Below are 13,178 nucleotides of genomic sequence, written 5' to 3' on the forward strand. Positions count from 1 at the left end.
TGTAATTAAGCCCAGAAATTTATAAAGAACTAGCTACACTTTTTCCACTTCACATGCATCGGAAAAACTTCTCTCTTGCTCTCATATTTATCTCGTCGATTGTCTTAATTCACATGTGATCCTGATTTTCCATTCCCCAGTGCCAGGAAAGAGAGATGCTTCTGAGTGTTTTTTTCCTGGGGGGTGGGGCTGCATCATCTCCTAGGATTTGGAACTACTATGTGAGGGTATTCACTGGATGAATCGGGGGCATTACTGAGATCTAGAGCCTGCTACACCAGAAATGCTAAACATCCCCCAACACGAGGGCCTCAGTGAAGAACTGTGTGACCCCAAATGCCAATAATGCCAACATAAAATACCACTTTCAAGGACCTTCAAGATGATGCAGAAATCTATTATAGCTTCTATATAATACTTGAAATGCTACTATGCTATATTAATACCTATGGGACAAAAGATACTAAATTAAAATTTGTATTACTCAAACTAGTTTACCAGACAAATATTTTCTTGGCCTTAGCATGTTTTTATGATGCTCTAGCTATGTTTTATAATTCTTTATATTTTAGAGAACTCATAAAAAGCACATATTTTACTGCAGAACAGAAGTTGTATGACTCAAAGGTAAAATCCCTTTCTCAATAAGGCTTTACTTTACAATATATACTGTGTTAATAAAAGTCACATCTTCAGAGAATATCCTTGCTCCTCCTGAAAAGACTCTGGACTTTTCCAGAAACTCCTTTAAGAAAATCACAGCATTCTGGGATGTCTGGGTGACTCATTGGTTAAGCGTCGGGCTTTGGATTTCGCTTATCTCACCATATCTCACGGTTTATGAGTTCAAGCCCCATGTCGGGCTCTGCACTGACAGTGCAGAAACTGCTTGGGATTCCCTGTCTCCCTCCCTCTCTGCCCCTCCCCTGTTCACACTCCCTCTCTCTCTCTGCTCTCTCTCTCAAAATAAATAAATAAATAAATAAATAAATAAATAAATAAAACATTAAAAAAAAAAAGAAAATCACAGTGTTCCAACTTAATAAATTGATGACCTATCACATGCAGGCTTAAACTAAATGTTGACTTTAACATTTATTTATTTTTGAGAGACAGAGTGAGACAGCACTCTGCCCGACACAGGGCTTGAACCCACGAACTGTGGGATCATGACCTGAGCCAAAGTCGGTCACCCAACCGACTGAGCCACCCAGGCGCCCCTTAATGTTGACTTTAAAAGCGACACAGACACTGACTACTCTTAGAAATACAGTCTGGGACGCTCTTAAATTTTGATTATAGTAAAATCTTCACTAATCCACTTTAAAATAGTTAATAATAATAATAATACCCTCCTATTTAAATCTATTAATTTTGACATTAGTGTTTGCTTTAGTGCATGTTTTTTCTAACTCTAGCAAAACAAATAAAAAGCAACTTTTCTCTTAACCCTACTTTCTAGTTTATCTGTGAATATAAATAACTTACAAAGTCACCACAGGGTTGTGGGGCATTACTCGGGGTCTCTGAATGGCTCCTCTCCTCCTTATCTCTGTTGCAAGAGATGTCCTGGAGCTCCATTACACTCTGCAGCGCTAAGGGCATGGCATCCTGGAACCCAAGAACAAAGTCACAAAATGGGCAAAGTTCTGAAGTTCAGTACATTTAAATGTGCTGCAAGTGTGCACTTCATCATTATAACCCTGCATTACCACCGAGGGATAAATAGAAAAAAAAGGAAGGAAAAATTTCATGAATGCTCTGTACGATGAATGAGACTACTTGTAACAATCTATTTTCTTACTTTCCCTCTGTCACTTCCTCATACTGCTCTGTATGACACCTTCTTTCTTAAGGGGACTCCATCTTAAGTTCCCCCATTGGCCATTCTTCAGCATTCAGTTCTTACAGATCCCTTATTTTAGAAGTCACTTCTCTTTGATTTATGTCTTCAGCTTTCTTTAGAGAATGTAATGCTGTCTTTAAAAGAAGATGTTCATGTTTTGGTTGAATCAGCTAGTGGAAACAGAAGACTTTCCTGTAGATGTTCCCAAGATAGATTTACTTCATGAAATGTATAAGAAGGACAGGTTCCCAGTGCTCTCTGGCTGTTATAATTAAGTTTTAGTTCTCTTTTCACATAAAGCAGAGCTTTAGGAAGAGATTAGCAAAACTGGTGGTAAAATCAGGCTTTGTGTCAGTTAATAAATGAGAAAAGATTGTGGCTTGTTGGTTACTTAACATAGAACCTGTCTCCAAATCATAATGCCTGTTAACATAATCCTCTGTTGGTATGATAATTTATCTACACATGCAAACATCTGCTTCCAAAAATAGATATCCAAGATAAAAACTGGGAAATGGGAAGGGGGTCATTTGTTAACTGAGTTACATGTAATTCTACTAGCTGTCTATGTCTCAAAGTCATGACCATTATCAAGATGTTGAGGACACTATGTCTTCTTTATGAGATCAATTCTTTCTCTACTGAATATAATTATATTGCACTTCAATGGGTTTGGTTAAGTCAGTGATTCTCAACAAGGGCAGGAAAACCTCCTGAGGGACTGGGAATGGGGGGGGGGTATTTTTGTCTTCTACTATGGTTGTGTGGGAGCATTTGCATATTGTAGTTCTTAGTATTTTGTTAGAGTTTATTTTCTTTTACATAAACCTACCTACCTTGGGTTGAATTACTGGTGAATTTTATTCAGAACTGTAAAGGGGGCATTATGAAACACTGGTTATAAAATAAATAGAAGTGCTCAGTTCATCCAGAGTTGTGTGATCACATGTCCTTTCTTAAGTTGGCTTCTCAGAAGGTTACAGCTAAATTTGAGACCCAGTTTCTGTGGTTTTTATATGGCCTTTATGTTATGTACTTTTTGCTCTGTAACTTCTCTAATTTCATTTTATGCCCCCTCTTTGATTTACTTTTTTCTTTCAGTCCTACTTTTAAATTTGCAAATATGTGTTCTAGGTACTAGAAAGGGATGTGTTAGTATAATACAACAAATAAAGAAAATTTCTGCTAAATTCATTTTGCATTAATGAATTCATCTCAGTTGTAAGGAAAGCATGCTGATGGCCCAGCACCACGTGGTCAAGCATCATGTGAGCACATGTTCCACAACATGGCGACTTCGATTGGGAGAAGAAATGGGGCAGGTAAGGGGACAAAGAGCAAAATCTAAATGTTTCTACTGGCTTCCCTCACCTGCAGTTGGCAGCCTCCCAAATCTGATACAATGAATTTTATCATATAAATTCGATCATATAAACAAATGAACATTCACATTTACTCTTCGTAATAACCATGGACATTAAGATCTTCTTGTAGAAACTTCAAAAACAGTTGTCTCACCTACCTGTATGTGTTGAAGACAGAGGGAAATGTTCTTCACACAATGCCTCACCGTCTTTTCTAAAGATCTAAATAGCTTTTCTTCCCTATTAAAGGTATTGTCTTTTACCTAAAATAGAGATGAAATTATTTATTTCTATAACTCAAACAAATCTGGTGTTTTGAAAAAATAGCATGGACTGTATTAGCCTAGCACATGATAAAAAAAACCAAAAACTCCTTGTTGAGATAAAAACCGTTCATGTCATGCTGACCGTCTCAGCACGGCACTTGCTGTGTACCAGCACACAGCACGACTGATGTTCAATTAGTGGAGCAAAGTCACATGGTGAGGTTAATCTGCTCTCAGCTTTCACATAGCTTCTTCATCTATGCGATGGTAGCTGTAGGAGGTAAAACTTTTCTCTGCGGTTTTTAATGGTATATATTATGTATGTACTTAAATTATGCTACATTTGTGTGTTCGTAAAATAATTAATAGACAAGGCATTTGGAGTTACCTATAAATAAGGGTAGAACCTGAGAAGAAACGTGGGGAAGGGAAGCAGGGGTGGGGGGATGAGGAGTGGGGGTGGTTAGGGTTAAAACCTTGTGAAACAAAGACCCTTGTCTACAGTCAGGGGCATTCACTTTCGAATGCCCCCTCTCTATAAAGAGAGCTTTCATACTATTCTTATTTTCTCATACTCTAACAAACTTTTGCCTGCTGCTCATTTTATTCTGCGTCCACCTCTTTATTCTTCGAAGCGGCAAGACAGGGAATCCAGATATTAAGGTAAAAAATCCCACAACAGTAGTAACCATAGCTGTTCTCTGTTCATAGATTTGTTGATTTAAGATGGTTGACCTTAGAATTGAATGTATAGAAAATGGTTTCATTTTTATTTTATTTTTAAACCCCTTAATATTATTTATCTAGAAAGCTTTTGATTAAATGGGCAGTTCTTTGTAATTCACACAACATTCAGTACCCCCTAGCCTAGGATCTCTATGCTCTAACCCCATTTGATGTAAAGAACAATATGCCAGGGCAGATTATTTTAAATGCAATTTTCAAGGACCCATTGCCAGCTATTTCATTTTGTGTATCTTGGCTGGGATCCAGATGATTCAAAAATAAGAGATTCCAAGGATCACAGTATGAGAAATATTGCCCAGTTTTATGTTCCTATACCCAAGCCTTTTTCATGCTACTTTATTTTGCTGGAATATGCTGCTGTCCTTTTTTTGCCTTGCAGAATTCTGTTTAATTTTCTTAAGGACTCAACTGTCACCCCTTCTATGAATCCCCCCTTGAATTCCTATTCTTTCCACTGTAGAAAATTAATTGCTCCCCCATGTGCTCTCACAGCTCTAGTTAATTATTTAAGTGATTCTCTCCACTGATGAATTACAAGCATTTGAGATCAAGTATTTTTTCTTAATAATAATAATAATAATAATAGCTAACATTTATTAAACACCATAATCCAGACACTGTGCTGAAACCTGTCTTCCATTTTTCTCATTTTAGTTCTTATATAACTCAATGGCCTAGGTGCCACTATTAATCCCATTTTAGAGATAAAGAAATAGAGGCTTGAGAGGTGTGGCAGATATAGTTGATGTTCCCCCCTGTCGTCCTTTTGCTGGTAGGATCTGCACCCTGGGTTAAGTGGGACATGTGGCTGCTCTTTCCAGACTCCCCTGCAGCTGGCTCTGCCCTTTGTAACTGGTTTGGGCAAATAGGATGTGAGCTAAGGGATGTGTTTCATTTCTGAATTTTGGCCTTGTAACATTGTCCTTGGGACTTGACTGAAGACACAGCAGTGACCCAGCTTCAACCAAGCCAATGAAGACAGTATGTTTAGGGAAGGCACAGCACAAAACTGGGGATAACCGGGTTCCTAAAGACATTTGTGCAGCAGAGCTCACTCATCTGAATTCACATCTCAGGACTATGGTAAGAGACAGAAATAAATGACTATCTGGCTTAAGCTACTTTGTTTTGGAATCTTTTTGTGTTAGAAGTTTGGCCTTTACCCTAAATAATATAGGAAGTTAAAGAAATGTACTCATGTTAATAAGTAGAGCCAGGATTCAAACCCAAGGAGTCTGAATGCAGAATTTCTTTGTATTCCCAATCTCTAACATAGTGTCTGGTACATAGTTCAATACATGTGTGATGAATTGAATGGAATCTTCCTCTTGGGTAATAGTTTTATACCCTAACTCTACCAAATATTTCACTTGAGCTGCTGACAAGTGCAAAATTGACTGATTTGAGATTTATCTCTTCTGCAGTTCAGCCTATGCAGCTGATTTTCTGATTAACAGTGAAATGCTTCATTGCTGACAGGACATCTTCTCAAAAGATTAAGGGGAAAATCTAATTAATATCCCTTCAGGCCACTTTACCTACAATTCACTTTTAGTTCACAATTGGAAAATATCAGAAGCTGATGATAAATATGTTAAAGAATGTAACTGCTTCTACAAAAACCTGCCCAGAATTAAACCTACCTATTGTTCTTCAATATAATTGTCTTAAGCCAGAAGCAGCATCTTAAAGACTAGGGGAGAATTGTGTGCATGACATTTACACATGCCTGTGGAGGCTACAGTCTCTTCTCAAACTGAATTCCCAGTCCAATTTTATTATTTTTGTTTTTAGTTCAGATGTCTTGATTTTCCTTTCCCTGACCTATGACCACACACCACGATGTCCCAAACTTCTCACATTATAGTTTCACATTAAGAGAGGGGCCTGGAGTGATTGTCTGCATGCAATGGGCCCAGTGAGCCCCTAGGAGAACATGAAGAAAGTACTAGCCTGAATGGTACATGCCACGGACTCCGAAAATATCCCTGTTGGCTGTGAAATGGTAAAGTCGGTGCAGTCACACAGGAAAACAAAAACAAGGCTTGGAAGAAGTTGATTATATTGACAAGTCCTAGAAAGGAAGTCACTGCATGCCATACAGGGCCACAGGACAATCACTAGGTTTCAGTCAGGTGGCAGAAAGGAGCAAGGGGAAAGTCAAGGCCAGAGCCTTTATTGTGGTTTCTGTGGGAAACCCTATAGAAACAGCTGGGTAAGGATAAACAGTTCAGGACTGACCAGGTTAGAGAATTCCCATGGGCTTTGGGCAATAGGGATGGTCTCTAGTTGCCTGGTAGCTGGCACTAGGATGATTTAAGGCAAAGGAATACAGGCTTACTGGGTGAGACATAGATAAGCAGGTGTTTGGAGCTATAGACTCAGGATTGGTTGGTTTGCATATGAAAGAAGTGATCCCAGCTGAGCCCTTTGCTATCCTTAAGAATGGATTAGCCCTGGGAGGAGCCTCTCTAGTGGCCAGCAGCTTTTCCAAGGCGTTAAAAACATCATAAAATATAGAAAATAAAAGACCTGATTAATACACCATGCATAAAGGAGTTTATATCTACAGGAGAAGTAAGTCTGTACATTAAAAGGTAAATAGTAAGACAAGGTAATTGTGAGAAATGAGATGATTCATTTCCCGAAATACCAAATAAAAGCTGTGCTGTCTAGTTAATAGGTTTACAACCTATTGGAAGTATGTGCGAACCCGTCCTTCCACAGTGGAGCCCCAAACCCTTAGATACTTCACTTCCTGGATCTTCTTCTCTCTCCATTTTGCAGGCTTATTTTTTGTGGGCTTTGCAATAAGCCTCTGCCAAAGAACTGCAGTATCCGCATCACCTCAAGGAATGTACATTTGTTCCAATCAGACTGCTTTTTGCCTTAAAAGGGCGTAGGCGATGTCCGGGTAAGGCTGTAACCTTTGTAGTACTCAGCCAATGAGGAATCAGGGGACGGATTTGCATGCTAGGAAATAAATTGCCTACCGTAACTGCCCGGAGTGTGCCTGTCCATCAGACACCCACTCTTGCAAGAACATTGATTAAAGCCTCGCTTCACTGTGCTCTGAGTCTCTGCGTCCCTCTTTGATTGGGTCAGTGGGCTTATTTCTCACAATAATGATATAAAATAATGATGATGATGATAATGATGATGATCATGATCATGACAGCTAATATATATTGAGTGCTTACCCACTGTGTTAGGTATTTTCTTCATGAGCATCACCTCGTTTAATCCTTACAACCACTCCATGAGTTAGGTCCTACTATAATCTTTATGAATGCTTTGAATTTAAGTTATGTGCCCAAAGGCAAATATTTATTAAGCGGAAGAGGTGAGGTTCAAAGCCAGATCTGGATGACTTTGCTCTTAATTTCTGCCCTGCGCTGACTCCTGCAAATATTTATGGTGCCCAGATTGGAAACACTCAGTAAGCTTTTTAGGCATTCAGAAGAAGAAGAGGGTCTTAGGGTCAGAACGCTGCAGACTTAACAGAAAAAGGAAAGACTCTGGCAGCTAGCAAGTGAAGTAGATAGGACAGGCCATCTAAAACCAATGCTGAGCCATCATATGGTTGGTTGCCTCTAGTTCACACTAAGAACCTTAGAGATGTTAACATAATAAGGGTTGAAATCAGGCAAATGAGAAGGAATAAAAGTGCTATATGGTATTTTAAGAACTGCCCTGCCTACTTTTGGTTAGAACGCCACTGAATTATTATCTCCAGGCTGTGAACTTTCCATCTTGTGATTCTCAAAGTGTGTTCCATTGGTCACTTATTTCGAGGTCATTTAGCTTCAAAACACCTGGAGTTTTTGTAAAACATACAGACTCCTAGGTTGTGCCTTCAACCAGGTGGAACCCTGGTAGCTCCTTGGGTAATTGTTATGTACGTTAAAGTCTGAGAGTCTTGGCTAGTCCATCCATTATTTGTTAGAAGTCAAGATGAAAGTGGTTCAAACCAGGCCAAGCAGCTGACACAGAACAATTATCCAGTAATTTAATGTGCATAGGAGTGGGGAGAGAGGAAGAGGATAAGTGTAGGGAAAAAAAAATCATGTAAGGTGTGCACCTACACCCTTTTTAAAAAAAAAAAAATATAAGTGAAATAAAGATAAGATGAAAGGAGGACTTTGCCTTGGGCGAGACTGCACTGGTTGATGATGAGTGTCAGCACTTCTGGGACATCCTTGTTGAGCCCTGTCCTCACGCCCTTATCTCTCCTTTCCTTCTTGAGTGGAAGGAAGCACCACAGCTAAAATAGCATCAAAACCACCCCCACTCGACTTCCTCCAAAAGAAGAAGTGGGGCGCCTGGGTGGCTCAGTCAGTTGAGTGTCCGACTTCAACTCAGGTCATGATCTCACGGTACGTAAGTTCGAGCCCTACATTGGGCTCTGTGCTGACAACTCAGAGCCTGGAGCCTACTTTGGATTCTGTGTCTCCCTCTCTCTCTGCCCTTCCCCACTCATGCTCTGTCTTTCTCTGCCTCTCAAAAATAAAGAAACTTAATTTAAAAAAAAGAGTTTTAAAAGAAGGAGAAAGAAAGGAACAGCATCAGACAATTAGTTTGATTCTCAGTGTTCTAGAAACAACTCTGATAACAACCAAACAAAACCTTACACAAATATCAGCACTCATGCTCCCCAGGAGAATGTATGTGACCCCAAAAGAAAAGTTACCTGCGATTCTCCTCTGGTCAGAATCTTTAGATGATTTGTCACTCTTTTTGATTTCTTACTAATTGAATGAATATTTAGTTTAGACAGTTTGTCTTTAAGTGATTCATCCTCATCATTCTTCTTGTATTTTAGAACTGAAATGGAAGAATGCAATCACAGATCTGAACACATGCACCATAGAAAGAGTGTGTTTCATCCAAAGTACGTAAGATCAATATTTAAGATAGAAATCTCGATGATTTTTGACCCTCTGATGCAGATGCAGTATGTTCCAGTGCTACTGCCCAGTCATAACCCCAGCTGCCCAACCTGCTGACCAGACACTCAGCTGTCCAAGGGCTTGAGCACCTCAAAGCTCAAGGTGCATTTACCTCCCACATTAAAGAAATCCCTGAAAAGCTTTCTCTCTCCTCAAATAATACATTTATTATCTTCAGTCTCTAGGATGAAGCATCATGACCTAGGTAAGAAAACTGGATCCAACACAAGGAGACCTCAGACCCTAGAGTGGCTCTCCACTAGCTGAGAGATTTGGGGTAAGTTGAGTCACCTCTCTGAGCTTTACTTTTTTATCTTTGAAATCATTTCCATCTCTCATATTGTTCAAAATGTTAAATATTTCTTTTTGTTTTCTAAATGTTTATTGTTGAGAGAGAAAAAAAAATCTTGGGTGGGGGAGGGGCAGAGAGAGGGGCAAACAGAGGATCCAAAGCGTGCCCTGTGCTGACAGCAGAGAGCATAATGTGGGGCTGGAGATCCTGACCTGACCGGAAGTCAGATGCTTAACTGACTGAGCCACCCAGGTACCCCAAGATGTTAAATATTTCTAACATTCAGTTTTGGTAAGGGTGTGGAGAGATGGGCAATCTTAATACACTGTTGGTGAGGGTTAAACCAATGCAGTTTTGTGGAGAACAATTTGGCAGAATCTGCTAAAAGTATCGTCTATGATCAGAAAGTCATGCAGAGAATCTGTTTTCCATAGTCAAGCATACAAAGTTTTGTTTACTACAGCATTTTTTCCTAATAGCACTATGTTGGAAACAATCAAAAGGTTTATTCATAAAGGAATAGTTTTATAAATTATGACACACTCAGAAATAGAATACCAGAGAACCAGTAAAAAGAAGGCCAATATTAATTAGAAACGTGTCCATGATATTTACGTTTATGATCAAAAGGTTCATGATAATTAAATTTAAAAACAAATCCCAGCAAACTGTAGTGCCATGCATGTTGCAGGAAAGAAGGAGAAGAAGGAGAAAGAAGAAAGAAAATAGAAGAAAAAAAAAAAAAAAACACATAGAGGAGCATCTGATTAGTTTAGTCGGTTAAGCGTCCGACTTCAGCTCAGGCCATGATCTCACAGTTCATGAGTTCAAGCCCTGCGTCAGCCTCTGTGCTGACAGCTCAGAGCCAGGAGCCCCTTCAGATTCTGTGCCTCCCTCTCTCTCTCTGCCCTTCCTCCACTCATGCTAGGTCTCTGTTTCTCAAAAATAAACAAACATTAAAAAAACTTTTTCTAAGGAAAATTAAATAAATTAAAATGTATTGTTCCCCTGAAAAAAAATAATTTATTCTTCTTTCTGAATTGCTTACTTTTATTATTAATCTTTTCTGTATTAAAATGTTTTTATTAATGATTTAATATCAGTAATTGTATATTCTAGATAGTAACCCTTTGCCTATGGACTGTCTTTTAATTTTCTTTATGGTGTCTCTTCCTCTACAACTTCCACTTTTTTATTCTGGGACCTTCTTTATAATTTTAATTTATTAATATACATACATATTTTTTGAACAAAAATTAGAAAATAAAAACAATAAAAATAAATGAAGTTGTTGGAGCAGTTAGCTCCAAAATCCTACCATTGCTTTAATGTTGAATTGAGCTTTATTTTAATTTTTTTTTAATGTCTATTTATTTTTGAGACAGAGGGAGACAGAGTGCGAGCAGGGGAGGGGCAGAGAGAGAGGGAGACATAGAATATGAAACAGGCTCCAGGCTCGGGGCTCGAACCCATGAACCATGAGATCATGACCTGAGCCAAAGTTAGACACTTAACCGACTGAGCCACCCAGGCACTCCTTGAATTGAGCTTTAATGTTAGAAGCACAAAGCCATTTGTGAACTTATGGACACAAATTACACTACGAGAGGACCTACAATCTATCCCAATGCATTACTATATCCAGGATGATAGAAACCATATAACTGTGCCTCCTGTTCTGAAATCTACATTCCACTTCAGACACAAATTTTACATCTTAGCTAACAAATGCTTAGCAATAATTTGTTAATTTGAGAAAGAAATACTTGTTCACTTCAGTGAAACAATTATTGCTACAAAATCTCCATTCCTAATGTGCCAGAACCAGATGAGCTCTATGTAGCAGCAGCTGGACCTGTTTCACCATCCGTTTCACCAAGCTCTAGATTCCCACGGCTCCAGCTACTTGGCCATGCCATCTCTCCTTGCCACACATACAGCCAGTGACAGGAGGACGACGCGCTATGGTTTCTTCAGGCCACAGTATGTCACCAGGCGTGCGGTGGGCAACAGAGGTTGAGTATAGGGCTGCTTAATTTTTAAAAGTTTGTCGTGTGTGTGTGTGTGTGTGTGTGTGCCTCATGATCTCCTGAACCCAGACAAAATCACACTCTCCTCCCTGGCCTCTAACTTTAGATATCAGATGACCATGATCACCACAACTGCTGTAACTACTTAGATATTCTGATTCTCAGAAGCAGAACACTCCAGTCACAGAAAGCACTCAATTCATCATGTCTCCTCTTACCTAAATCTTTCCGTCTTTTAAGTTCATTGATGTTCACATTAATGTCTTTCACTGCAGTGAAGGCATCCCCGAGTGCCCTGAAGTCTGGGTGAGAGGGAGGGGTGGAGCCCTGGAGTTCACAGAGCAGTAGTGGGTATTTCATTACACGCTGGATTGGTTTGATCATCAAAGAGCCCATGTCCAGTAAGTTTGGCTTGCCTCTATAATAGAGATAAATAATATCAGTTTCACAGACATTTGTCTTATTAACTCCTTTTCATTTTTGTGATTTTTATGATTAATCCTGAAACTGTTTTTCTCCTTTATTTTTCCTCCATTTGGCTGCATACAATTTTATTTTTAAATGTTTATTTTTTGAGAGAGAGAGAGAGAGGGAATGAGCAGGGGAGAGGCAGAGAGGATCCAAAGCAGGTTCTGCACTGATAGCAGAGAGCCCGATGTGGGGCTTAAACTCATGAACTGTGAGATCATGACCTGAGCTGAAGTTGGACGCTTAACCAACTAAGCCACCCAGGTGCCCTGTACACAATTTCTAAAAATAAAGCAAGAGCAATGGATGACAGAAAGAAGCCAGACTGAAACATCCTACTACTAAAAACCTAAAAGAAAACACATGAGTATATCTGTCCACCAAAAAGGACTCAAAGCAGGATTTCCATCCATGTTCCACTTACCTTTTTTTTTTTTTAATGACAAGATTCATAATAATAGTGGGAAACAATTCAGAATTACTTTTTTGGAAAGACAACCAAGAAAAATACATCTTCCTGGAGATATTTTTGTGATTATTAGCAAGGAAAATAAATTCATTATTTAAAACATGACTTGTCAATTATAGACGAAAGAAATCATTGTCTTCTCTCTTCTACCAAATTGAATAGTTGAATTTATAATGTTTCAGAGGTTCTACCACAGTTCCCAGAAGACATTTCTAATAAATGCAACAGTTCTCTGAATATTATTAATGCCACCACTGTCACTAATCATTGCTATCACATGACTTTGCATGATTTTCCACAGGGAATTCTTAACCAACAGATCTTCAAATGGCTACATACAAGTGAGCACACATGACTGACTCTCTCTTTCAGAGTTCTGACATGAGAATAGAGTCATTCCAATTGGCCAAGCAGTTCACAGAAAGCAAAAAAGCTGAAAGCTTGGTCATGTCATTGCCCAACCCACTGTCATGCATTTTTTAGCGAGACGTCAGGTTTCTAAAAGCCTTTTTATGTCAAGAGGCAAATAAAGAGACACTGTAAATAGACATGGACAGAAATTGTGCTTTGTTTTTGGTAGGCAAGAATATATATAAGAATACAGACAGCTTTCCAATCTTAATAGGTGAATTTTTTATTCTTTAATTATTATTTCTAAATATTAATAGGGACAGACAACACACCATATCACTGTAATAGTGAAATGGATCTAAAAAACTTTGGATAAAATTAGAAAAGTTTATCATT

The 13,178-nt window shown here is 38.8% G+C and overlaps 1 protein-coding gene across 2 annotated transcripts in view; it reads right to left on the minus strand.

Annotated features, from left to right (window-relative positions):
• Positions 1-13,178, minus strand: part of ARHGEF38 (Rho guanine nucleotide exchange factor 38) — a 129,271-nt gene that overhangs the window by 17,364 nt on the left and 98,729 nt on the right. For both annotated transcript variants that reach the window (XM_042935767.1, XM_042935766.1), the window contains 4 exons: positions 11,713-11,912; positions 8,914-9,047; positions 3,369-3,473; positions 1,489-1,611 (listed from right to left, as the gene is read on the minus strand). In XM_042935767.1, coding sequence (XP_042791701.1) covers positions 1,489-1,611; positions 3,369-3,473; positions 8,914-9,047; positions 11,713-11,912 — 562 coding nt within the window. The remainder of the gene's footprint in view (positions 1-1,488; positions 1,612-3,368; positions 3,474-8,913; positions 9,048-11,712; positions 11,913-13,178) is intronic.

The sequence above is a fragment of the Panthera leo genome, chromosome B1, assembly GCF_018350215.1.
Source record: "Panthera leo isolate Ple1 chromosome B1, P.leo_Ple1_pat1.1, whole genome shotgun sequence".
Taxonomy (NCBI): Eukaryota; Metazoa; Chordata; class Mammalia; order Carnivora; family Felidae; genus Panthera; species Panthera leo.